This window comes from Falco punctatus, assembly GCF_963210335.1.
Source record: "Falco punctatus genome assembly, chromosome: 5".
Lineage (NCBI taxonomy): Eukaryota > Metazoa > Chordata > Aves > Falconiformes > Falconidae > Falco > Falco punctatus.
Window position 1 is genome coordinate 56,501,972 of NC_137584.1, and position 27,607 is coordinate 56,529,578.

Here is a 27,607-nt window from a genome sequence, read left to right on the forward strand (position 1 = left end):
GTATAAGACTGCTGGTATCTAGCGATTTAAGATTTCTGGCAACAACCACTGAACTCAATTTAGTAGTGACTGGGGTTTCAGTTCTTAAGTTCGTAAATGTCCTGCTTAAAGTTATAAAACAGCAGTGGAGCAATTCCATCTCAAACAGACCTCTCTGGTTTACCTGTTTCTTCATCCTGTCACTGACATGGCTGTTATCACGTGCTTCAGAGAACAGCACACCAAATATCATAATGATATGTATTTCCCATAGGAAAATTTCCATTCCAACCCTGATCAGATATTGCTTGGCTTACATCCTGAGTGCAAGTGTTTAGGGCTAAACATGCAAGCCAAAAGGAATTCTACTGCTATATTGTTCTTTAATCTACTGTTGCGATAATACAGGCAAATAACATCAACTGGTTTTCCATTATCCACAGGTTTTACTGACCTGCAACAAGGTGTTCCCTTTACAATATTATGCTGAACTGTTACTATTTTTGTAGCAAATTATTTCATTATTCTTTATGGATAGCTTTTCAGTTTTGCCTGGAAAAAGAAAATTCTCAAACTTTACCCGAGTGAAGTGATTTACACTTACAAGTGCTGAAGATAGAGATGGTGTTGGAGGAGGAGGGGAAGCAGGAGTCATCCTTGGTCTTTCTTTCTCCCCATTAGTGTCTGGCTCAGGTTGGATCAGGACTGTTGTGTGGATTGGTTTTTCTTCATCCTCAGGTGGCCTAATCTCTGGTTCTAGAGAGGGACATCGGCCAATATCTGCATTTTCAAAGGACACAGGTAGACCAAAGTCCATGGGGCTGAGAATACATAAAGAAAGTGATGTCTGTTATTAGCTTTTCTGTCTTTTTACCACCTGTTTATAAAGAATAGCTATATGCTGCAGTGTAATTCCACTTCACAGGACACAAGACCCAGGATTCATCCCATCTGTTTTAGGTACAGAAGTGGGACACACAATTTAGAGGCAATAGTCACCATTGGCTTTCCTTCCTATAGTCAGCGCAGAGACACAGGCATGCTCTTTGGCAAGCTTTATCAGCCTAGGGAGGCCGAATCACATCATGGAGAAGTACTTCTCTCTGATGCATGTCAATGGAGTGCGCGGTGATGAGATCCTGGCTTAGGTACTTCAGTTATATGAAAGACATTTAGATGGGAACTTTCTATAGAGATTTTACTTTATTCACTCTTCCCTTTCTTTTTACTTAAATGTTCCTTCCAGATTACTGCATCACGCACCTTCCACAAAGCAAATTAATTCCCATGGTGGTTCTCAGAATTTGTATACTCTTGGAGGTCACCCTTACTTAAAATAAAGTGTTATAGTACACTATAAATACTTATCACTGAGGCAAGTCTTACTGCAGCATTACTGTTGAATGTCTCTGATTTTATGGATAAATAGCCAGGTGGCTTGTCTGTAAAACAGTTCATTAATTGCATAGTCTATGGAGCATATATCAGAGACAGAAAAAGGAAGGGCATATTAAGAAAACAGATCATATTCTAGGATTTGCTGTTAGCATGGTTCCTTGCAACAATGAACCTTCGTTTGGCAGGCAAGATAGTTACTCAGACCTCATTAACTGGGTGTTTGTTGGCATCAGTGAGACTTACGTGGCATTAATGACAAGATTCCATATGCAGCCCTCAAATGGTGGTATATTTCTGAGAGTTGCCGTCTGAAACTGAGAAGATGTACCCCCTACAAAGAGTTTCTTAACAGAGATGGGCTGGTCTGTTGGCAATCTCTGAGTCTGGACTTTGTCTTCATCTACCTGAACAGTGAACACCCTGTGAAAAAGAGTTGAAAGCAAATAAATCAGTATTTTACTCTGGTTATTGCTTGTATTGAAATCACCGCTCTGCAGGTCCCATTTACTCCTATGAGCAACCCAAATTATGTAATTAGCAGCTCACATTAAATGTGTATTAACCACTAGAAGGTTTTCAGCTACATGGTAAGGGCCAAGCCTGTTGCACTGTGATGGTAGACATAATTATCTACCGTGCACGAGCACAAGGTCACATTTTGCTTGAGCTCCCTACTTCCAGGTTTGTACAAGTTATTATCTTCTTGCTGGGGGACAAACACTGCTACTGACTTCTCTGATTGCAGAATCAACCGCAGATAGACACTGTATCCTTTTTAAAAGATCTGGTAGCTTTCTTTCTGGGGGAGGTAGCAGAACAGGAAAATTGCTGGTTCTTCACCATGTACTGATACAAGAACTATAATTCATTCTCATGGGTAATGTCCGTGCTTCAAGTTAAAGGCAAGGCAGTCTCATGGAAAGATACTGTTAAGATTAAACAGAAGAAGTAGAAGGCTCTGAAACACAGCACCACTAGCTAAGTCAACGAATGGAAAAAAGAGCAAAAAGTATGGCAAAAGCAAGAATCCAAATGTGAGAGAAAAGCTGAACTCTCTTGCCTGTCAAAGCTGCTGAGGTGCAAGTATTGTGTGTTTGTACCACATTTACAAGGAAACATGGCGAAGGGGACAAAGTGAAAAACTAGTTTGCCAAGCCATACATTATCTATACTGAGAAAGTAACATTAATGTAAGGGCTGTGGAATTGAGAGACAGTGGATTATTTTGATAGGTAACATATATAACAAGATATAGCAACAGGAATCAAAAATTTAACTGCCATCTTTGGGATAATTTACCATTGATGAAAAATACAAAATCTCCAACTTCTGAACAAATCCAGCTCAGGGTGAGCTGAGCTGCAAAGGATGCATGACAACTTAGATAAACTAGATAACTGTTGTACTACATGCAAATTCTCCAGTTTCCTCATAGTTTTGGATGGATTCATTTGGTCTAGAAAGCTGTAGAGTAAGAAAGTGATTTGTTTTTCAAAGGGTTGGAGGAAGCAGATATTAAAAGCGGATATCTTTCAGGACAATCTGTAGGATTTCCTGAGACCCTGCAGCAGTGGAAACAGAAGGAGAGTGATTTCTCTGGAGACAGTTCAGAGCAACAGACTAATTTAGGTTCTGTGGAGTGTCCCAGAGAGGACACTTCTCTCCACTGCCTTTAGAGGAAGTGTAAGGAAATAAGACTGTTGAGACTCGTGTTATCTGATGTGCTGCTGCGTGTTAGCCACGGATACAGATTGTCAGTATTTTCATCAGCAGGCAATAATTAATCTCATCTTTAGCCATTGCCATAGTAAATGTTTTGTCTCCAAGCAGAGCCATACAATGATGTCCATTAGTCTTCAACAGTATCCTATAATTACCTTGGAAGAGAAGCAGAAACTTCGTAATTATATAGACAGCTATCTCTCTGAAGTATTTTCAGAGGCTGTTCCTCATATTTAATCAAATGAAGCTCGAGTTCATGATGAGCAGAGGCGGAGTTAATCTAAATTTGTATCTTTTCACATTTATGTCAGGTTACAGAAACTGCAGAGTTCAGACAATTTGTTTTATAGCAGAGCTACTGTGAAAACACAGAGCTTTCATCTGAACAAGCATCATCACTGGATGGCATTGTACAGCAGTTGTGTCTTGATGTACTCTCACATGTCAGGCTACTGTACTTGCTATAGCACTGCATTAGAGAATTTTATTTGTTGTTTAGAGCTTCTTATTATCATCTGCATATTTGTGTTCTACAAGTGACACAAAATATTTCACAAAATGCAGTCATCCATTTCCAAAATAACTTCTTCTCTCAAAGAATTTACTTTTTTACCTTGAACTACTAATTGAAGCTGGGGAGAGGTATTGTCTGAAGTCATTATTTACAAGGGGTTTTTAATGATATAATAGAATTTCAGTTAGAAAATTATACTGATAAAGAACAAAGCAAAGAAAATTATACAAAGGACAGAAAGGCAAATCAAGACTAGACTGACAGGAATTGTTGCTCAAGAAGGCTGCAGTGTTGTAGGGGTGAGAGAGTGAAGCCTAGTGTTTAGTGTGCTTGGATAAGTGCATTTTGTAACATGCTGGATGTCGTATATTCCTTCTGATTTTTTTTTTTGAACAAAACAAAACAACATTGTGCATAATGCACTAATCCACTGAATGTCTGTACAGTTATATACACATTTGTATGTCCAAATGTCCACAACAAACCCTACTTGGAAGAAGGGCTAGTCCAAGCCATAATTAATACTGACTGCCCCAGTCCTACATGCTACAGTGGTGCTGTTTCTAATCACTTTCTGAATGGTGAAGTGTAATTAGCATTGTTTACAGTGTCTGAGAAAGGGCAAAGGAATTTAAGTGAAACTGTGTTTAAAACAACATGGTCTGAGAAGGTCTGCAATGGCTTTCCAGCAATAAGAATGACTGCTGTTTATCTGGGACTGTGTCTCTGCATTGTTTTACCATAATTAGCTGGGCACGACCACAACCCCATGTATATGGGGCACATGGCATCTCAAAAAGGCTACAGGCTGCTCTGCTGTTGCTGTTTATATACTTTGAAAATGATCTTTTTCTGCATGTCTTGAAAAGGTGATTTACTGCACTGCACTAGTACTTCTCATCCACAGATTTGATTAATAAAATATATTTGCCAAGAATCAGGTTAAAGATGCAAATTAAGACAAATGTAGGTCTCTGGAGAAACAGGCTGAGCCTAAGAGAGTGTGTAAGCCCAGCTCTGCAGAATAGTAAGCACTGTCAGAAACTAACTTCTAAAAATTTTTGGATAAGAATGGAATTACACTAAATTATTTGCCTCAGCAGAAGCATTTACGTGGATAGTCAAAGACAACAGTACATTTGCTTTGTTGAATCAGTTGTGCTGTTGCTGCGTAGCACTTCTAGGTATTTGTTACCCTTTAGTTCGTTCTATCCGGATGGAGTGTGCTCTGCCATCGTGAAACTCGCCAGCTTCTGGTTTGATGGTGATTCTGTGGGGATCCCGTACCCCAGTGGAGATAAGCACTTCTAGTCGACCTCTGTTCAGGAACACTGCATAGTAGGCCTGCAATGTATATGTGGGTGTGAGAAAGTAAGTTATATTTGGAAAGAAATTACTTCACTTAGTTTTGCATTAGAGTGTATGTTTTATTTTCTTGCACTGGTTTTTAATTTGCTCACCACAGACAAGATACTGTAGTTTCAGTTCTGCTGCTACATTCAGACTCTTGTATTTTTGTAATGAGGAATGGGTAAAATGAGGTCATGCTGGAAAGCCTTATCAAAAGATTTAACTCTCTGCATACCTGTTTGCAGGGAAGGATGGAGACTTCTAATCTACAATTCTTCTGATTTCTGCTGTTACAAGGTCTGGTCTTAAACTGATCAAGCCCTAAACAGCTTTGATCTCAGTGTGAGTTTTATGTTTGGAGGGCTGGCAAATCACACTAGTAGTTACTCTAGCAACCAGTATCATGTTGTAACAAATTTCAGGATATAACCTCCAGTTACTATAGCAATGAGTGTCATGTTCACTTCTGTGACCTGAAAACCTGGGCAATGATAAAGGAACCCCTACCCTGAAGTTAAATGTCACGCAGGTGAGCTGTCCCTGGACTGTGTTCCTCCAGGTCACTGAGAGCTCTCTTCCAAAATAGGCAGGAAGGAGAATAATGAAATAGAATTTCCTGGAAGTTCTGAACAAAGCAAGCAGCAAAATATTCTGTTTATCTCTGCAGTAGTATGTCTGTCTGTGAGGTTTTTAATTAATCAAGATTTGAATAACTTCTAACAGCAATCACACTTTTACCAGTTAGTCACTTGGAATCTGCTGCTACTTCCGCTGAACAGACTGAATATCCTTTTTTTTAGAAAGAATTTATACTGCAGATTTGTATTTTACGGGAGAGAAGGAGAGGCTGGAGCACTCCTAAGTCTTACATCCCACAGCAGTGATCCCAACAAGGGGCTCATCTTGCACTGCTTTTAGCAGCTTTATTGGTTGTTCGTTTTTTGGGTTTTGGTGTGGGGGTTTTGTTTGTTTGTTTGTTTTGGGGTTTTTTTTAGTCTCAGAGGAAACTGAATGATCCTCATTTATGTCTGTATGAACAGGAGCGAGAGATGTTTCCAAGCATTAATAGTGCATAAGTAGTCCTCAGAATGAGTGAAGAACAGTATTCTCTAATGGTTAAGTTTCATTAAAAAACCAGCATGGAAGCATCCACATAATAGAAATAAAAATCTGTAGTTTAGCAACAAGCAATGGATGCCTTACTGTAAATCTTTAAAAGTTACTCCAATGCAAAAAAACCAATTTTGAACCTGTATCAGATTCTCTATCAGATAAAGGATAACATTAGAAATGATTTATTCACAAGCACTGAATTTAAGTTAAACACCTGACAGTTTCTTGAAACAAACCAAGTGGAAGAAGTTCAGTAAAATTGTGGGTATTCTTTATCTTTTGCTAGGTTCCTTATACCTGTCCCGTCTGCCTGCGCTTTCTCTTCAGATGGGCAGCTTTCCTTCCAGTATGCCTGCGCTTTCTCCGGGGGGGGACAACTGTGCCACTTGTGCCAAACAAGATGATCCCAGACTCATTCTTGGTGCTGAAGGAGAGGTTGATTTCTGTGCCCACGTCAAAAGAGACAGGCTGCAGTTCCACAAAACCTGGCTTGGGGAAGCTAACTGTATAAATGTTCTGCAGGAAGAAGAGGACAGGAAAGTGCATTAGTAGCATTAAAAGCAAGAGTACGAACATGCAGAAAGATTTCTTAACTAAAATAATAAACTATGTAAATATAACTAGTGTGAAGAGATGGAAAGTAATAATAAACACTAAGCAATTTACTTCTCAAAGTGTTGTGCAAACACTAATTTACAGGTTTACAGCTGGCATCATTAGACTATTTCTAGAATCTTGTCTTACAGGAAGGCAAAGTTCCAGTCTTGTTTTGGTACATCCTCTTGATTAAAAATAACTGCTCTCGGGTGTTTTTTGTATGAATGTTTTCCGTTGAGTTAATACAGTAGGATTTTGCTTTTAAATCAATACAATAGATAACAGCCAATATGAACATAAACTAGATTCTGTTATTTGTTAAATGTGCCCAGGAAGTAATTTTCATTAATCAATCATTATGCTTCATTAGTATTGCTTCACTAAGGACCACTACTTTCTTAATGACTCAGGCTCATAAATAAAGCACTCCTTGTGCATGGCCCAATTCTTTGGATATTGATAGCCATTAACACAATTTAAAGAGTAGAATGTATCATCAAATAATTAATCAGTGCATACTCCTCAAGATTTTCTGTAATCGCTGCCCACTCATGTATTCTTCCAGCTGTGGAAGACCTATCTATAGAAACAGTGACTTTTTCTAAATTAATTCACCATTTTTTCAGTACAGGTCTAAAGATAATAGAGTTTTCAAGATAAAATCACTGCTTATGATGTTCATCTTTCTCTGAAATCTGAAGGTATTTAAATAAATGAGCATATATCCTCAGTCTTCAGGATAAAAAGGTATTTATCTTTTACTTTCACTTCACTTCTTTTTAATTATCCTACATATCCTGTTTTGGCTAATTATTTTATTTAATTCCCCCCCAAAATAGTTAATCAAATTAGATTGCATACTCCGAAACCTCAAGTGTTACAAAATGAGAAAAACGAAGTACTTCCTGAGATTCATAGCAACAGAAGAAAATGAACACAACTATCTTCTTTCCTATTCAGGAAAGAAATGAGAATAAATACAAACTTCTGTAGAAAAATTATGCTGAAACCAAATTTATAAGATTTAAAACCATTTCAGCAATCTGGCTGTTTACAGTCTAGCTTTATCATAAACTTGAAAACTGAAAAATGGCCATTTCATGGCAGACCTATCTAGTCTAATATCCTGCCTCGGAGTCCTATTGTTGTGTGCTTTTTGCTCTGATGAAGGCCAGAGGTGCAAGTGATAAACCCAGCAGAATAGGGTCTTAGTCTTTAGTTTGGCTTGGCCAAGTTCCAGTCACTGTTCAAAGGAAATTTTTAATGTTTTGTAGAAAAAAAAATATGTTTGGAGAGCATCAAGTTAACAACAGCTCATTAGGATTTGCTGTACTTGTATCTGATATGGAACTCTAGATCATACATCTACTTGCAAAACTGTCTTAAATAGTATACATTTCCAGGGAAGAAATACAAACTATTCATTAGGAGACAAATGTCACTGGAAATATTTTTTAATTCTTCCATGGAAAATTATTATTTTTTCTCCCAAACTTAGGATCAGATTCCTTGAATTTTGTATGCCTGCTAATTAGAAGCAGAGACGATGGAAAATAAATAAACTTGAGCTGCATCTGAAGTTAAAATAGTGACATCAATTTTGCACATTCTTAGTGATCAGTAAGAAATGTGCCTTCCAGCTCAGTGGTAGCTCATAACAGTAAGTACTTTACAGCTCCTATCCTAAAGGTGACTGTTTCAGTTACCCCCAAATATACTGTGATTTTCAAAGTACCTCAGGTTTTCTGTAGTGACTTATTTTATAACAATAATAATAATAATAATAAAAGTAGTTTAGATCCTTGGATTTAAAATTACATCAAAGATTTTAAAGGTTTTTGCAATATTGTCAGTGTGTAATTCTTATTAATGTCAATAATTCCTATTATAGTCAGATGAAACAAAGCTAGACCATAGCTAAGGATTTAAGAAAATTCTACTTTTTAGGGATAGGGATGTGACAACGGGCCAGGGAGGCAGTCCAAAAAGTTAGGATCTGGAAAACTAGTCTACTTGCTGATGAGACTCATTCATCCTTCTTTCTCTTAAATGTCATTGTACTGATTTTCAGGTTAGATGTCTACATGTGTCTGAATATGCCTTATGCAATTTGTATATTCTGCCATAAAATCAGAAAGCAGAAAACATTTGTACCCATTAAGACCAAAGTACATGGAAATCAGACTAACCTCTAGTGTGCATCCTTTGGTTAGACCAACAAAATCAGGACTACTCAATATATTATACGGTGTTCTTGAAATTTCAATCTCTTTGAGGCAACCTGTATATTTCTTTAAGTTCACTTCAGGCCTAAAAATAAATGTAGAAGTACAATGTGTTTTCAAAAATAGAGTTTAGTGGGAACATAATCAGCATACACACACATGCATTTTCAGATGCACATATGCTTGGGGTTTTTGTTTGTTTGTTTAAATACACAAATACACTCCAGATGAATCCAGCTTGCCTTCTACCACCTATCAGCACATATTACACTCTGCTTTAAAACATCACTCACAGGTGTAACAAGAGATTTATCTCCAATTGACAATAGTCCTCTTTTCCATTTTCTTCTTTCTTTTCTTTACTGTGTGTGGTGGTAGGGTTTTTTTTCTTTTTTTTTCTTTTTTTTTAAAAGGAGTGCTGTCATTTTGGTGTTTAAATGCAGTGAGCTATGAAATAAGTACATACTTGTTCCTTATGCAACACAGAAAAGTGCAAGCTAGGAGATCATAACAATGAGAAACCTTAACTGGAAGACAGATGTGTTGTTCATTTCTTTGCATGCTAGATCCTCATGAAAAAGGAACTTTAGCAGCATATGAACATTTTGGATAAAGTCTTTGCCAAAGACTAAAAAAAATTTTCGTTTGTTTTTTTTTTTTAAGAGCTTTAGGAATTCTTTATCTTCAGGTGGATTGACATTTGTTTCCTATGTATTTTATTTTCCCAGAATCTTTCCTATGAAAACTGCTGTATATTTTTGTATGACACAGCAATACATTTGACTTGCTCAGGCAGTTAAAGAAAACAAAACACTTGGTTTTTTTGCAGAACCTAACTGTCCATCCAAGAGGAAATTATTGTAGTAGAATTGCAGAGTTCCACGGTTTGGCTCATTAGCTGGTTGACTGAAGAAATGAGAAATCCCCTGAAAGTAACACCAAAGCTACCATGCTTGAATGCAAAACTATGATTTCGCAGGCCTGGGAACACCAGAGTGAGACCGTAACTGCTGGCAACATCTGAACTAGACTTGCAAGAAGAAAAGCCTTACAAAGTTCAGAGAAAAAGTTGCCATTCATACCATGGAAAGTAAATTCAAAAAAGAAAAAAAGGACAATTTAATTCACTCACAATATCACCCATGAGTATTTACTAGAATACCTGAATAATATGAACAGGTGAAAGAAAGAAAAATGAATGTAAAAAATAAATAAGGAGATAAAACTCTGGGGAGAAAAAAACCCCAAACCCAAACACTTCAGATCCCTGGAAGGAAAGAAAAGATTTTAAAGAATATTATTTACAAAATAAACCCACTTTGCAAAGATATTATTCAGCCGCATGTTTTAGTACTGCAAGCCATTCTTTGCGTTGTAGCCATCCTAGCAAGCGTGGTATATTCTCTGGCAAATTAGCATCCTGAACATAAGTTAAAGTAAGCAGCTGGTTTACTAAAGCAATCCATATTCTCCTTTATTTTGTAGTCATGTAGTTATGGTCACCTTCCATTTTTGATTTTTTATTTCCCAGCTCCTCCCCAGTTTCTTTATAGACCCATCCTCCCAGCAGCAGAACAGTTTTGCCATGTCATTGTCAGCAGTGCCTATAGTCTTTGCTATCCAGAAACCATTCACGTTCCTACCCCCTTGCCACCCTGCCCAGTTACAGACTGCCCTTGTGCTGTCCCATTACAAGCGTTATCTTAGAATTACCAACCCATATGAACTCTACATCCTTGCCAACACTGAACACTTGGTTGATGTTTTCTTAAGACTTCCTTTTTCCCTTGTTCCCTTCCAAAACATACAAAACAAGGTCCAAGTTCATTCAGATCTTGCATAAATTCTTGGCCTTTGTTTTTGCTAAATTAGGATCAATCTCAAGGAAGCAGAAGCAAAGATTTCTGGAGTTTAGGAGGAAATAATCTTTCTCAGGATTGGGAGTGTGAAGTTGCATTTTTCTAATTCAAGCCAGGAATTACACTGCAAAATGTAGCAAAGTTCAGTTCATATCTGAACATACCAAAGTAATAGTAATGGACACAAATAGTTGCAAACTGAAAACACAGTCAGAAGTAGGTGACCTCCTCTATCGCCCCTCATCCTCCTGTCCTTAAACTGAGAAGTGGCAAACTTCACAAAAATCTGCACCTTGGTTTCATACCTTCCTCAGTAACCACTTCAATGCCTCCAAGCGTAGAGGTCCTTGCCTGACCTGGGACTATATTGCTCTTACAGGCTGGAGGTCAGAACTAAATTCAGCAATACAGCTTGCCATAGCTTTGCTTCTGAGGTATTCCAGTGTCATAAACAAACAGCTGAAGTAAGCAGCTGTGTGAAGGAAATAAAAGTTTTTTGTGTAGGTGTGGGCACAGCATGTAATACGACAGTGTTAGGCACTTGGGAGCAGCTTTGCTTGTTGCAGCAGCTGAATTAACAGCCTTAGTGTAACAGCTGGTATAAATACTGCTCACATGCTGCTTCTGCATTGCTACTTGTGCTTTCAAGCTGCACTTGCTACACACATGCAAGTCATGCAAGTAATCTGGTTATTTTTACCTTGCTTTCATACTAGGGTGAGAGAGAAAGAAAAAAAAAATCAAAATTACATTAAGCATAGTAAATGATACTTATTAGCAAGATTCAAATATTTCACAGTGAAGCAGATAATACATCATTTACAAACAACACGTAATAGATGGTAAGATTCTATATACACTATCAGCCTATAATAATTAGCAGGGTTACCCTGCAAACGGCTGCCCTAAAAAGTAATATATCAGAAAGCATTTCTAATTTGTTGCATAACTTGGCCATTAGTAAAAGTAACTCTTGTAAAAGAATTTAGCAGAACTGACACAACTTGATAATTACAGTCACGGGTACCTCAGCATCTACTGTTTGCTGTAGCTCAGCTTTGCCCTAATCCCCCTTTCACTATTTTGATTCTAATTTATCACAACATTCATCTTTCCCCAGTGACGGATGAATCATAGCTGTAGGAAGAATGGTTACCACAGGTCCAAGTAGCTGTGGTAGACTGATTTTGTAAGGAACCACAAAGGAAGTGGAAGATAATTGCTCTAGACTTTTTGTTACGCACTGGCGTGAATTCACAATTACATAATATAGTGTTATATTTTGTGAGTAAAATAGATCTTAGATCTTTTTATTGCCAGGTGATTTGACATCAGAGGTCAGTTATTAACCTAATAAATTAACAAATACATCCATTCTTTTAGCCTGTGGACTAATCACAACCATTTCGTGTGCACAAGACCACTTCAAGGCTGTCATTCTGCCATGTAGTCAAAGCCGACATAGATTAATGCGCTTGTTTCTGTGTTGCTCACCGGTTTATCGTAGCACAGAATTTTCTTGTTCTTGTCATTGCAAAACTGCTGAATATTCATTTAAACCTTAAGTAATTTTTTTTGGTCTATTTAAAACCACGTAACACAGTCACTGAATTCAATGTCTGTTATACCATTTCTTTTGTTTATTAAAGCTTAAGTCAAAGTTTATCAATAATATTATGCAATATTTTAAAAATAAATACTGGGAGTTTTATTTGCCTAAGAAATTCAGGATCAAGCTGGTGAAGGGAAAAAGTTGCCATATTTCATTCTACTTAAATTAAAGACATCCAGAGTACTGTATCATATACTTTAAGTCCTGAATACAGGAGGAATTTAATCTTAGTTGTCAAAGAATTTGTGTCAAATAATTTTAGATTATATCTAACCATAGTATTTTTATAGGTATTAGAAGTATACTGACCCTGATTATGCAAAAACTTATTAAAAAAAAAAAAAGCTTAATTTTGTGGCAGTATGGAGCCATTTCTGTAAGTCTGAAGTCAAAAATTCTATTAATCAAAAAATACTTTAAAAGTCAGCTACATCATGGTTCTTGCACAGCATCAGAAAGTTGTACAGCACTGTTACCGCTATTTCCATTGTATTTGTGTAATGTGAGCTATGTGAAATACATTGAAATACACAGTATATGCAAATAAAGCATTGGTTTGTTGTGGCAATACAGGGTACATTGAGAACTCCTCATTCACGTACTCCAAGTGAATTTGAGAAATAAATACAGAGAATAAGATTACACTGCATTTACATCCCCTTACCAAAGGTAAAGAAATTTGTTTAATTCACGTTACCTTAGATTTCTCAGAGTTGGCAATCCCCCAAAATATATTTTCTCATGCCCTTTTAAGTTGAGCCCAAAGTGGCTGCCTGTAGAAGTTGTTGCTATGGTCTCTTCTTCATTGGTGTCTATGTCTACAATTGATATGTTGGCTGGAAGACATTTTAAATTAGTTCAAAATATCAGACATAAACAATGTTGTCTTAATGTAAGAAACCAATAGAGAAATATTTGGAGGATGAACAGGTGAGGAGAGAGGCAAGGAGGCTTGTATTTTGCAATTAAGACACTGGATTTCCAAATTGTTAATTATGGGCAGGGGAAGAGACCTGCACTTTCCTCTGTTTCTGTAACAACCTGAAGGGCTATAGCATAAGTCTGTAGGCCTTATTTTTATATATTCTCTAAATCTGTTTCAATTTGGTATGTTGTTTGTGTCAATGTAATTTGGAGGTCACACTTCAGGACAAAAACTGAAGACATCATTTTAAATGTAACTTGTGATTTCAGCCCATAGGTTGCCACTTGAGCAGGATTTTTTAGTGTAACAATTTTAACATTGCTGTTATGTGCCTTAGAGATTGGTGATCAGTTACTCTAAACCATTTTCAAACCCAAAGGAGTCAGTTGTTGTCATGTCTAATCTCAATCTGGAGTCAGTGATGCACTACATACAACCATCCTATTCAAATGCTTGTTCCATGTATATTTTTAATGTACAGATTAATACAGAATATAAAGTTCAATGAGAGAGACAAGACACAGTGAAAAGCACTGAGCAGTCCCCAAGGAAGAAAGGGATACTCTATCACAGGGCTGCAAAGAAAGGGTTCTTTCCTCCCTCCCTTCCTTTTTTTTTTTTCTTTTCTTCAGACAGTAAAATGCAAGAGATTGTTTATAATTTACACTTCCTCTGCCCCCTCTCATCTACATACCTAAGGAATGAAATGGACCTTTATTTTAACTAAAAAAGTGACCAGCCTGATTTCTGGTTAAAGATGTAATAGACTGAGTTTGGAGATAAAAGACTTGTCAACCTCTTAAGAGATTTCAAAGGGAAGACTGCCTGGAAATGGTAATGTATAATCCATAGAGAGGAAGGAGTGATGGGATGATAGGAGGAAGAGTCTTCTCTGACAGAAGCTCTCCCACAGAGGTGAGTCTCTTGTAGCAGCAGCAGACTAATTAAATGCCTTAAAAGACAGAAGGAATGTGCAAAACCTGAAACCAAACTACTGTTTTCAGGAGTGAAAGAGAATGGAATGGGGGATAGACTTTCCTGCTGTATCTTATGGTAAACAGATTAATTTTCCTTTCATTTCTATACCTGTATCTTCTTTATAAACACATTATATGTTTGAACGGTATTAATAAATTACAATTATGCGATATATTTCATCTTAAGACCTCCTGAGTTAAGGATGAACTAAGGTAACTGGCTAGCTACAAGGCATTCCTCCTCTAAAGATGCCGCAAATCTACAAGTGAGAGTTCTGACTTATTTTGACCAGTGTCCCAGCTCCCAAGTCCACTTCAGCCAAACGACAAGAGAGTGGGTCTGTTTGGAGTGGGTCAGGTGGAGAGCTGGCACCGCAGGGGCAGAGGAGGAGTGTGCCCAGGGGCTCGTGGTGACCCTGAAGGTTCAGAATGCAGTAAGACTTCAGGATACAAAGGCACAGAAGATGTCACAGATGCCATAGATAAAATTAATTAGGCTCAAATTAAGATTCTGCCAGTCCTATAACTAGATTAAAAACAAACAAACAAAAAAGGGGGTTGCCAGCATGATAGCCAGCATTCTTTGTGATCTTATTAAATGCCACCACTTTACATTTTGCACAGGTAACAAATTAAACAATTAGTAGAACTTCTGAAGATGTTCCCAGTTGTTGCCATGCAAATTCAGATCATGGCATCCTGCATATCATTAGGGAATATAAAACAGTTGTGTTTGTCTACTGAGATACTGTACAATCACTACTGAAGTCATTGGTTTTTTAAGCACTTTGGGATAATGTGAGCATGAGAGAACTGCACAGCATGAAACCTTTTGCTGTCCTAAAAAAAATCACACAGGTTTGCTTGATGATTTTGAACATCAGGGAACTGAAGAAAAAGCTTCTTTTTTCCCCCACTCAGAAGCATTTTGGAATGTAATTCATGCAACTTTAAAGCAGAATTATGACTGAAAATTAAGCTACCTGTTCATAAAAGGCCCGTTTGACAGTACAATTACTCACATGCAACTCAACACACCTATAATCTAAGCAAAAGAAGTTGCTAAATCACTAGAACTTTATAATTCCAGCAATTTTGCACATCTTCCTCATGATTAGATGGTTAGCTGTACTGCACAGGTAAGTAGAAAAGTCGTGGTACTGACACCACGGGAACTCACCTTGCTTTTGAATTCTTGACAGGGTGAAAGATTTCCATTTGCCATCATTATGATTTTGGTTGCTGACCACAGAAGCTGTACCTGAACCCAGATCATAGCTGACTTTTATACGCCCACCACTGACTTCTACGCTCATGAAATCCTTCTGTTAATGAAAAGGATTAGGTATACATATTATTATTCTTGTTCATTTTGGTAAAAGGCATATGACATTAAATAAATACTTCCTTTTCCTGGGTAACAATAGACAACTTTTTTAAAGCTTTTTAAAAAATCTACTTAGGCATTTACTGTCTATGCCTGTAACGTACAAAACAAGTGGGTTTTTTTCCGTTTTCTTCTCTTTGGATTGCTAATTTAGTTGGAATTTTGCTAACAAGTTGGCTGGAGTTTTGATGGGGCGTCTGTACTTTTATGTTTTCAGATTGAAGACAGAAATACACAAGATAATTACCTGAAACTAATACTCAGCTTTGAGTGTATGTCTGTTACTACAGTTAGTACATTTACTACATACCTCAGGTAGATTTAAACTTGCAAAGTAGAAAACAAGAATAATGAAGATGGTAAAATGGGTTTGTTTTACTAGGGTTTCCAGAGAGTAATTTGTACTGATGGAGCAACTGAGAGCTATGAACCGCTATCCTCATCAGCCATTGACACCAGCATCTAAGCAATAACTGGAGATGGCTGACCGGAGCAACGGTGTATGCTGCAGTACCTACAGAAAAAGAGCTGGCAGAATACAAAGCACAAAACAAATAACCAGGGAACCAGAGAACATGAAAGGCATTAAGCAAGTAATAGTGGAACTATGACCCAGGAGATGAATGTTACCAGAGAAATTTTAAGTTAAATTATAATTTTAATCATGGCCAGTTTCACCTGTGCTCAGACTTATGGAGAATGAAAATACTTTACCATGTGCTGAATACTTATGCAAACCCGTGATAACACTATTATGTATCTGAACATAAATTTATGTTAAGAAGAAAAGAGTAAAATTTAACAAACTCAGTATTCTAGATGCTTATGCATGTCTATTCATGCATCATTAGAAAGAGCATCCTCAAAGTTTTTGTATGGTGGGACAGTATCTCAAGACATATTAGCAACCAGTTGCCTTCCAGCTCCCAATATTTTTCAGAAGTTCAAGTAAATAATTTTTCTAGAAAACTACATAAATTAATAATAATTATACAAAATGATTATGCAAAATGATATAATTGAATTAATTATACTTTCAATATTCAATTATCAAAGTTAATTGGAAAAAATATGTAAGTACTTCATTATCATAATAAAATGCTATATTTTATTATAGTCAGTGAGGAGGAGTACCCTCCTTGATAATTCCAGCAATTCTGGTAATTTTTCCCAAAATACAGGAATCTGATTTAAGACTGGTTTACAAAAACACTGGTTTTTTAGAACAGTTAGTGCTCAGTAATTCTTCAAGGCATCAGTGAGAACTGATGTACATAATTTCTGGCCCATATGAAAAGGCTAAAGAAAGCACTCTGCTCCCAGTCAGGCGTGCAAATCAATCTGAATCAGAGGTGCTGAAGCTGAGTTATTCCTGATCCTGAGGATCTGGCAAGCTGTCTTTATAAATAACTTCTCCCTGTTATCTGCATATATTTGACTGTGTGTGAATAAAAACCCTGAACAGCTTTATAACTAATGCTTCTATTCTCTATTTTAGCTGTAAAAGGCACCATTTGTAGTCCTTGTAAAAATGTCATCACCATCACATCCTGTTTGTTGCACCATTCTGTTCCCCTTTAATGCTACTCACATTAAACGCAAACTTTTTCTTTATATCAGTAGGACTTCTCTCTAACACTTGTCTCTTCCCATATTATCCCTGCCCTCACAGTATAATATTTTAAATCATGAATGTATAACCACAACTGAAAATGTTTGCACAGGTAACCATTTGGGATAAATGAAAATTAATTAATAATTTCAGAAAAGCTGGAATTCCCCTCAGTCTAACATAATGCTCCCCAGCTGGTAAATATTAGGTAGTCAACTTCTACACTATAACATTGTTTTCACTTGGGCAGCAGTGAAGCATCACAGCTGGCAACACCATACCAGGATGATGCCACTAAACGAAGGTACAAGTTCCCATAATATGATGAATTCAGCCACTGCAAAGATGGGGCATGAAACTTGTAGGAGTGTGGAGGTTAGCTGGTTGTTCTTACCAAGTCATCAGTAGCAAGGTACATCAGCAGGGCGTTCGATGAGAAGGTCCTGAATTTGAACATGACTGTGGAAATATTGGGGTTCCAGCGGATCGGGCGGCTCACCATGGCATAACCATCACCATCAAACTGGACAGTCCCTTCACCATCTGCCACCTGTGGGCTGAAAAGGGGCAATTCCAACCATTTTCCTTTGCCATGTAAGGTTAAAAGAAAAAGAAGAGGGGGCTAGGGGAGTGAGGGGACACCTCTTCGAGTCTTCCTGAACTTGGTTTAATTTCCTATCAAACTCCTACTCTGACAAGTGAATCTGTAAGGTCAGCTTACCAGCTATCCAACACAAAAGCACATCTGGGAGGAAGAAGGAAGAGGAATACTTCGCATATATCTTATGGTCGGTAATGACTCATTTTGCAATGCTCAACATAAACTAGCACTATGTACTTTTTCATCTTGTAACAAATCTTGGGTTTTTTATTGTTAGTGATTTTACTACTTCTGGAGGGTCCCAGACTGAAAAAAACGTGGGAACTGTGATTCTGTGTTTACCCATAAATTACAAACATCACAACAGCAGACGCATCGGTCCCCACGCATCTTTTGGCATTCCTGTCATTACAAACCAGAAAAGATCAGGCCTTGAGCTCGTTTGACATGATTTTTATGATAGGCTCTTTGTCCATTTCTGTCACGCAGATCAGATAGCTGCAAGACAGCAATCTTTTGGTTTAATCACAAACATAACTGAATTTGAACAAGGGAACTGCATATGAAATACTGGCCAGGAACATGTTTCACATTTATCTTGGCACATGTACAAGGAACTTGAATGTAGTCCGCTCACCTTCCATAGCTACATTTACATTTACATTTTTGTAATTAGATTTTGCAGGAGAACAGAACTCTTCCTGGCACTGGAACAATGGGTTATGGTAAAAGGGAGCTTTTAATTTTTTTTTTTTTAAATTTGAGATACAAAATTAATTTGAGATACAAATCTCAAATCTAGTATTCTTTTTTGTCATCTCCCTCTCACCCACCCCACTCCAAGCCAGCAGATCTACAATATCACTAATAAATGAGAAAATTAAATTTAGGCAGAGATGCACTTAATGTTTCCATTAGAACTTGCTTGGAACTGAAATGTGTATGTTCACCATCATGGTCCTTGAATTTCCACCTGAGTGCCAAGAGCCTACAATTGTAGTCAAGGAAATCCTCTGGTGTTTCCAAAATTGTTTCAGTTCCCAACTGGAATTTCCATCACTTCAAAGAGCTAAGCCTTACCAGGTTGTCAAACTAGGCTGCTAGTCTGAAAACTTGCCTACTCTTACCTTCCCTGACTGGGTCTGTGATTATTTTACCTAATGCAGCATGAGCTCTATACCATATACTGGTTGTGCCAAACTCACTAAGAGGAGCATCTAAGAGAACGGTGCTGCTTTCATACAGTGGGTCACTGTGAAAGCCATGAACAAGGATGTGAGAGACGCAGAGTCTGCCTTCTCTACATGATAATGCCCAGAACTGTGCTGTAATAGTAGGTGGTGCCTCTGTATAAGGGCCCTCAGCTTTTGAAACAGAGACATGGCACAGGAAAGCATTTGAGATTAGTTTGGTGGGAAAGAGTAATGAAGATCACAGCTCTCTAAGGATAAGGACACATATGGAAAGGAAGTAACTTACATTGTTTTAAATTTCCTGAAAAGAGTTCTGAACCTACATACCTAAGTTGTGGTTCTGCCTGGATGGGCCATTTACCCTACCTTGAAACACAAGTCACTCAGACAGGATTTCCATTCTCTTTTGAGAATGGAAATACCTTTCTCTTCTGAGGGTCTCTGCTCACTACACTGGTTGCTGTGAAAGCCACCTTGAGGCATCTGACTGTGCCATGCTGCGTAAGAGGTGCAGGCACCCAACCACAGCCGTCCATGAGCCAGACTCAGTCCCACTGTGGATCTCACCCTCTCTCATGTTTTGAGTAATCCTGGTTACTGGTTAGCAAGAGTCCTTCCATCACAGCACTGTCACACCATCTTAATTCTGTTAAGAGAACAACTGTATTTATGACCCAGATTAGGCGCTTCCCCTCTTGGTGTAATTGCAACTTAACTTTATATTTCCTACAACTCCCAGCATTGCATACAGACCACAGCTGTCTACTGGATCTTGGTGGCTGCTGTGGAAATTCCTGCTGCTTACCATGGAACGCGGTGCCACTGAAGACAGGTTCTCAAAGGAGCATGACAAACAGTCACTGCATTACCTACCTGACAGCACATCCTTTGCAGTCACCTTCAATATCCCTGAAATTCCACAGTCCTATGGGCTTGCTGTCTAGAAAGGTTTCACCCATGCAGCCAGTGAAGGTGGTGACTCGTACAGCATCTGACCTCTGCAACAGAAATTACAAACCTAATAAGAATTCAAATTGATCTACTGCACTGAATACCAGAAGATGCTCATTATTATTTTAAGTATCAAGAGCAATATTTAATCTGAGAAGCCCTGCTATGGAACAACTGATCAGTGAAAACGTGAGCTCAACTTCTTCTCAGTTAAAATGGAAAAGCCCATTTCTGTCTGAGACTCTAGGGAAGCGTAGGCAGAATGACTCCTGGAGAACAAGGAGTTGCCCTAGCTTCCATGTCACCATCAGGTTTCCTGGCTATTCAGAGAGCTGCCTGCTCCCACTTATTCAGGATCTATCCAGGTTTTTAAGACTTCACAGAAAGTACCATGAGGAATCTTTCCCACGATAAAAAAAGTAAAGTGTTTCTGCTGTACTTAATGCTCAAAAGCCTGGAAATCGAGCATATTGCCCAAGTTAAAGGATCAGCTGTGAACCGAACTGGCTACACCTGTAAAGTTCATGCTGAATTTTGGATGCAGAAAAAAGTGCTGATGGAAAATCAATTAAAATTCATTAATCTAGGGTCATACACATAGGGTAATGCTCATTAGTTCCTAACATGGTACCATGATCAAGGTTGTAATATTTGATAGTACAGAGTACTCAGCTCAAAATTATCCTTCTAAAAATACTTAGTTTCATTTAAATTTCACTTCATCAGTATGAGCTGATTGGAAATCTATACACTTAGCTATTTGAGATAGATAAGCACCTGCTGTTTTCCATACAGCAATTACAAATATTAAGGTCTTGTAAGAGAATATGGAGAAGTGCAACTTGAAAATATTCGAGGAAAAATATGACTCAAAAGACTTAATGTGCTAGTGATGTTTCCCAGGGTAATTTTGAAGGTTTTTATTAACAACAAGTATGAACTTAATGTCACTTCTGAGAAATTCATGACATCTAAGTATCATAGCCTTCTACTCAAGTCAGATGAAAGATGTTTTTAAAAACTGAAAATGAGCCTTCTTTTTTAATACACTGCAAAGATGCATACAAATAGGGATATGGACAAAATCCCAGGACAAATCTAAAGCATGCCAAAACCCATTAATATAAAAAAGCAGATTTTTGAGACAAAAGATTTAAAAATATCAGTGACCTTGATAAATGTCCAAAGAACTTCATGGTTTTTAGAAAAGTCTAAGTTAAGGTCTTCATTTTGTGAGCCCGACAACTGTACCACATAAGAAAAATTCCCCCCAAAAGTGAAGTTATAGTTTATTTTTTAATTCATAGACTGTGTCTGAACAGAGCAATTCTGACAGTCTTTAAAACCCTGAAATGCAAATGTAACAGCCATACCAAACTTACAATATCCCGTCTTCCTACCTCTGCCCTTGTATTTATTTACCCAGGGCAGGGGGTGAGGGGAAAGGACTCACAAAGGTTTTCCTGACTCAGATGAAAATATGGAGAACCCTCCAGGAAACATCTGGAGAGCTCTCACTGGGGTTGAAAACAGCTGTTCTGGTGTCAGACTTCTGCAGGATCTGTAATCCGTGTTCTGATTCAGCATTGCACCTCATAGTTGATCCTACAACTTACATGCTGAATTGTGCTCACTACCCACCTCTGCCTTACTGTATCTAACTAACGGAAAAAAAGAACATTCAGGAAAGGGTTCAGATTTAAATGTTACTGTATTCCAGGTCCTTTTGTTTACCTTGAAACATCAAAAGCCCTTGAATGCTTTTCCCTCTAGAGATTCTGCTAAATCCCTAACTTTTTCCTACACACCTTATGAAGTGTCGACCGTTAAGTATTTCTGCTTGACTAAATATTAAACAAATACCCCAAAGAGATACTGCTACTAATAAACATGAATTAAAAGCAGTAGATACAATATTAAATATTTCAAAATTCAATGTATTTTTTTAATTTAAATGAGATCATTGATGGCCTTTGTTAGAAGCAGTGACATCTTTTATTGGATCAGTGACATCTTTTATTGGAGCAGTAGGTACCATCTTTGGGGCCTGGTTACTCAAATAATACATATGAACTGTGTTTATACCTTTGCCTCACTTTTTCTGCCATCAAACTGTAATACTAAGAGCTTTTTATTTAACAATAAAATATAACAATAAAACCTAGAGATGCCATCAGGTAAAATGTACATTTTTCTTAGTCTAATGTGACACCTTTGCTGTGTAAATCAGGGCTAGGCAGAAGTCTGCTTTGTGCTGTGACACAGAAAAGTTGTTGAATTTGTGTATCATTTTTGATTCTCTGGATTCTTAATGTAAACACAGGAATTTTTTTCGAAGTAGAATTCAGGTGAAAGCTCTGGTCTGGGAGGTTTGGTGTTCTAGAGCTGTGCAAATAAAAATGGTATTACTATGTTTCAGTACTTGTCCCACTTGTTTTCTGATAATTAAAAAGTGAAATCTAAAATAAAATACAGATTGGGTTTAACCTAGCATTTGAGGTTGAAGCTTCAACTCCTTCAATCACCCAAAGACAACAAGTCAAAAATCACCTGACCACTCATTTTCTAGGGTCTCAGCTGAGTCAACAGAATTTAAATATTGTATAAACCAGACTCTCAAGTACTCTTCTTAATGCAGAATGATGAAGTTATTAATTTAATCATAATTTTGGCACTTATGATTGTTACCCGAGTCAGTCCATCTTCCTGAGCCTGCAGTCAGACTGACAGTTAAGCATTATAGGGAGGTGGGCAGACACATAGGTGACCTATAGCCTATATGGACTGGTGTGTTTGGACCTTTGGTGGTTGTAGTTACACAGCACTGCAAGCACTGAATTGTCCTGATTCAGCCGAGTGGAGTGTTTATTCCACTGAGTTATTATGGCAAATAAAAAACAGCACATAATGCCAATGCAATTAAATTTGTTACTGGTGAAAACAACAGTAGAAATCAGAATTTATCTGACATAACAAAAATCCAAGAATGAAAAAAAGCTGAGAAGTAAATTAGGTGAGGGAGATAAAGCACCTCTCCCTTGTTTATTTCAATTTCCTTTGAAAAAGCAGATCAAAAGGACAAAGTACAGAAAGCCAGCGAAGCCATTCTGGTTTTGTAAGGGTCAATAAATGCTGCAGTACAGAGTCACTTTTAGCAACTGATGGTTCGTTACTTTTAGAAATATGTTTTGAGGGTTCTTGTTTAACTAACAGAAGAAAGCAAACACTTTTAGTTGCCTCTGGATAGAAAGCTGGAAGGCAGAAAGCAAACCAGAAACTCTATTTAGGGCTGTAACGAGAACACAGAAAAAGATGACACAGAAATTTTTTTTTTCTAATATGTAATTCTCCAAGAAATTCTTCAATTAACATCCTTGCCTATTTCCCATATGAAATCGAATTACAGAAAAGAAAATGCATAGCAGTTTTTCACATCCTTAAAGTTCAACAAGAAACATCAAGATTCATTGCCTCTGCTCTTTAGAATTTGAAAGTATTCACATTTTTTTGTGGATCCATTTCATATAAAACAGAGAGATCTGAGTTCTACTAATATAGATTGACTTGCAATTTGCTAGCTCAAAATCTCATGAAATTTTTTTCCTGTCCCTGTGAATGCTTGTCAAAGTCAGATATATCTCAGTTAAGTTAGCTGGCAGTTGAGCAACTCTGCTCAGAGTTGCTTTTTTGTGTGTGCAGAAACTGTGATCAAGCTCTAAAATGAAGTTGCCTGACTGTGCTCCAAAACACATTGGTATCTTTTAAGCTAAAGCTGGACTTCAAGACACTGATTTCAAGCAAGTGGAATCTACATTCTCTGTTCCTCTTGTATCCTCTGATTTTGTCTTTGTTTCTCTTGAAATGTGCACCCACACTATTCTCTGTAAGAAAGGAATACATCTAATCACATATTCCCAAACCATAACCATCTAGAAAGTTGAACTTTCTAAAAACTAGAAAGTTGGACCATAAAATATTGTGCCATTTCAACACTGGAGGACCTATACAAACTTAAATGTATAAAAAAGTTCTTTGAGTTTACTGTTTAGGAAGGTCTAAATGTTAGGTTTTATTTGATGCTAAATAAGGATTTCTTTAAAATGCTAATATTAAATAAAAACAAAATATTGATCAGGAACAAAACAGTTCATTTAAATTGTTTTCTAATGAATGTCACTAGAAAATATATGCTGATTAGTACTTGTTGGAGAATATTTTTTGCTGAAACATTTCCATCTGTTCTATTTGGCATAAATTTTCTATTCATTCTCATTAAGTTAAGCCATGTAGAAGCAGTCACCAGAAAAATGAACCAGCAAAGAGAAGAGGAAATAGATCAGCGATCTGATGCAGGTAGTGGTTAGAAAGATGGGTAGTACAGAGGGGAAAGCAGGAACAAAAAATAATAATGCAAAGCAGAAACACCAAAAACAAACTGCAAAGGATGAAGTGATACGGTGGATACATGACAAAGAAAGAATCCCTGAATGCAAAGTAATATATATTGTTATATACAGTGTTAGGAGACCAGGAATGTATGGAAACAGGAATGAGTTCCCGTCATACAATACTGAAAGCCTGTTTGGGCAGCGGTGTGTCCAAAGTACAGCACCCAGCTACCCAGCAGAAATAAGTCTGGGCTAAACACTGTATCGGTACAGTCAGCCGCTAGGCTTCTGGTTAGAAGTTAACGGCATGGGCAGAAAAACTTCAGCTCTGTGCACCTACATGTCTAGACAAATCCCAATAATCTTTCAAGATTGCAGGTGTACTATTTGCTACTAAAGCACCTACCACAATGATGCCAGCATATTAAAGTTTACTATTTCTACTGTAAGCAGTAACGAAAACATAACAGCCAGTTAACATGCAAGCACCAGACAAGACCTTACCTTTATTTTTTCAGTTAAACCTCCAACAAACAGCATGGCATTAGCATCTACATCCAGAATGGTATATCCGGGTGGAGAGACAGCACTGAATGTGGCTGGCACAATGCTGGCTTTAGGACCATCCAGAGCTCGCACTGATATTGTACCATTTTTCCCAGTCCTAGAGATTTTAACAAAATAATTTAAGCATACAGAGTCAGTAGTTAAATCAAACATAGCAGGAGTCTACTTTAGATAGCATCTTTTAATAGAGGCATGCGTTACTGATGTGATTATGTTCTATTTTGATACAAAAGAATACTCTTATGCCTGCTTAAGTTAAAGACATGATTACAAAACCAGGTGTTTTCTTCTCACCTCAATGTCTTTTTTGAACAAAACTCACTACACAGATGAAGTGGAACCTTCACGGACTAAAACTAAGAAGTTACATTTTTTAAATTATTGTCATTAAATTAGTGGTAAGTAATTGTTTCTAGACATAACAAATGATGCAGGCAAGGTTCCAAATTAAATTACTGAATTTCATAAGGTTTATTAGATTATATTTGAACTGAAATGAATGATCATGTGATAAAGTACTTGGATTCCCTTCACTGTGATACACAGAGTTTGCATTTTCTGCAATGGAGCTCCCTTGTTGCTTATTGAACTGGCACAAACCCCATTATGTTTAAGGATGTTACCTCATTGTCCCCTGTGAATCACATCAAATATTGATGGTAACAGCAGCAACAAAAGAATTTGTCGTTTGTTAATAGTTTTTGCAGCAGTTTGTTTTCTACTTTTTAGGTTATATTCATGAAGTAACTGGCATGGAAGGAGTTTGCTGACATATTTTTACAATCAAAGGAATGGAATGAAGAGAGATGATTCCTCCTAGTCTTTCAGGTATATAGAAAGGTATTTCAAAGGAAACTTGAACAATTTTCATAGAATCATAGTATCATTTAGGTTGGAAAAGACTTTTGAGATCATCAAGTCCAACTGTTAACCCAGGACTGCCAAGACCATCACTGAACCACGTCCCTCAGCACCACATCTACTCATTTTTTAAACACCTCCAGGGATGTTGATTCTACCACATCCCTGAGCAGCCTGTTCCAATGCTTGACCACACTTTCAGTTCTTTGCAATAATTTGCTTAATATCACTTTAGTTCACAGCAGTATGGATAGGAGCTTTCTACAGAAAGCTTACTCCTTACCTAATAGAAGTAAATTATTAGGCATTTATAGGCACACCATAAATTAGTGTTTCATCCCAGACAGATGGACCATAATTGACACACATAATTTCTTATGGGACCATGTGACTGTAGAAATAAGCATGGAGTATGACCCAAATCCTGTCATGTGCAGATGAAGCATCTTGTATGTTCAGTAATGTGGGAGAGGGTTGGCTGGGAGATGAGGTAGGCAGAGGTGATCAAATACTGTGGATGTACAGATAACTTGGGAAATTGCTGCTTTGTCTTATTTTTAATAGGATGCTGGATTTCCCATGACCATTGCCATGTTAGTTTGGAAATTCCTAACATGGATGCCCAATCCTGCAACCCTAACTAGCCCTGAAACACTCAGCATGGATACCAATATTACATGGAACTTTTCTAACTTATCTGTTTGATACTTAATGCAGAAATACACCATTTTAAATAAAAATTTCTATCATTTTCTGTTAACAGCTTATGAAGAGTGCACACCTATCAAGAGTGACTACCCATTTTTTAGACTACATGTGGCATTTCACTAGATACCAGATTAGACCCTAAAAATTACTCAGTAGCTGTTCTCAGGCTAGACAAAACTGAATTTTCTCAGAAAGCAGATTTTATATCTATATTTGTGAAAAAGGGTTCTAGGGAAAGGAAGGAAACTGATTAAACAGAGGTGATGAAATTCATGAAAAATTGCCACGTTGCTTCTCTAGATGAAAAGTGACATACTCATCCTATCAAAATACTGTCAAGTCACAGTCAGAAAGTAAAAAAAATGAAATAATAATTTTAAAAAATCCTTTGATTTTCAAAAGTCCTGAACCTTGCTGCATGCAAAAATACAAAATTCCTTTTTGTCTGATTAGAAAAAAAAGACTGGCTTGGGGTTCTGAAGTAGCAAGCAAACTATAAGGTAAAAGCATATCTTTCAGGAAAAACTATCATTTCTGTTAAATAAAACTTTACTTGAAAAACTCATATATAGAGCACAGCAAGGAAAACTGCATAACTTAAGCAATTGATTAAACTAAATAAAGACACTGCTATCCTGTACTTACAGAATTCCTGGATTTAGAAAGTTTACTGGACCAGAGCTCTAGAGGGTGAAAAAATACTGTAAAACTATGAATTTTATGTCTAAAAAACATTCTTCAGGAACTCCTTTGGCTCAGAATCTATTACCCCAAAACCAGAATGAGTTGAAAACTGGAGAACCAGAAAAAAAGTTGAGAACTGGAAAAAAAGCCACTTAAATAAAAAAAAATAAATTAGTGGAGACAAAACTGTGAAGCAGGGTTGCAAAGTAGTTTTGGGGAAGACATAAATCTATGTCATCTTGCCTGCTTTATAGTCAGGGATCTCAAGTCTTTCCATGTGAAAAATACATACATACAAAAACCCACGGGAGTTCTTTGATTACCTACCTGTACTTCTTCTGGCAGCTCTGGAAACCACATGAATGAGACTCTTAGTTACCTAGG

General features: G+C 37.3%; 1 protein-coding gene across 4 annotated transcripts in view; it reads right to left on the reverse strand.

Annotated features, from left to right (window-relative positions):
- The window catches only part of LAMA2 (laminin subunit alpha 2), a 377,492-nt gene that overhangs the window by 16,551 nt on the left and 333,334 nt on the right, over window positions 1-27,607 (reverse strand). For 2 of the 4 annotated variants that reach the window (XM_080390370.1, XM_080390371.1), the window contains 11 exons: window positions 24,908-25,067; window positions 19,938-20,062; window positions 17,665-17,827; window positions 15,452-15,596; window positions 13,067-13,205; window positions 11,458-11,469; window positions 8,863-8,983; window positions 6,374-6,592; window positions 4,809-4,957; window positions 1,621-1,797; window positions 584-800 (listed from right to left, as the gene is read on the reverse strand). In XM_080390370.1, coding sequence (XP_080246496.1) covers window positions 584-800; window positions 1,621-1,797; window positions 4,809-4,957; window positions 6,374-6,592; window positions 8,863-8,983; window positions 11,458-11,469; window positions 13,067-13,205; window positions 15,452-15,596; window positions 17,665-17,827; window positions 19,938-20,062; window positions 24,908-25,067 — 1,627 coding nt within the window. The remainder of the gene's footprint in view (window positions 1-583; window positions 801-1,620; window positions 1,798-4,808; window positions 4,958-6,373; window positions 6,593-8,862; window positions 8,984-11,457; window positions 11,470-13,066; window positions 13,206-15,451; window positions 15,597-17,664; window positions 17,828-19,937; window positions 20,063-24,907; window positions 25,068-27,607) is intronic. The other 2 variants (XM_080390369.1, XM_080390372.1) reach the window with 1 other exon arrangement.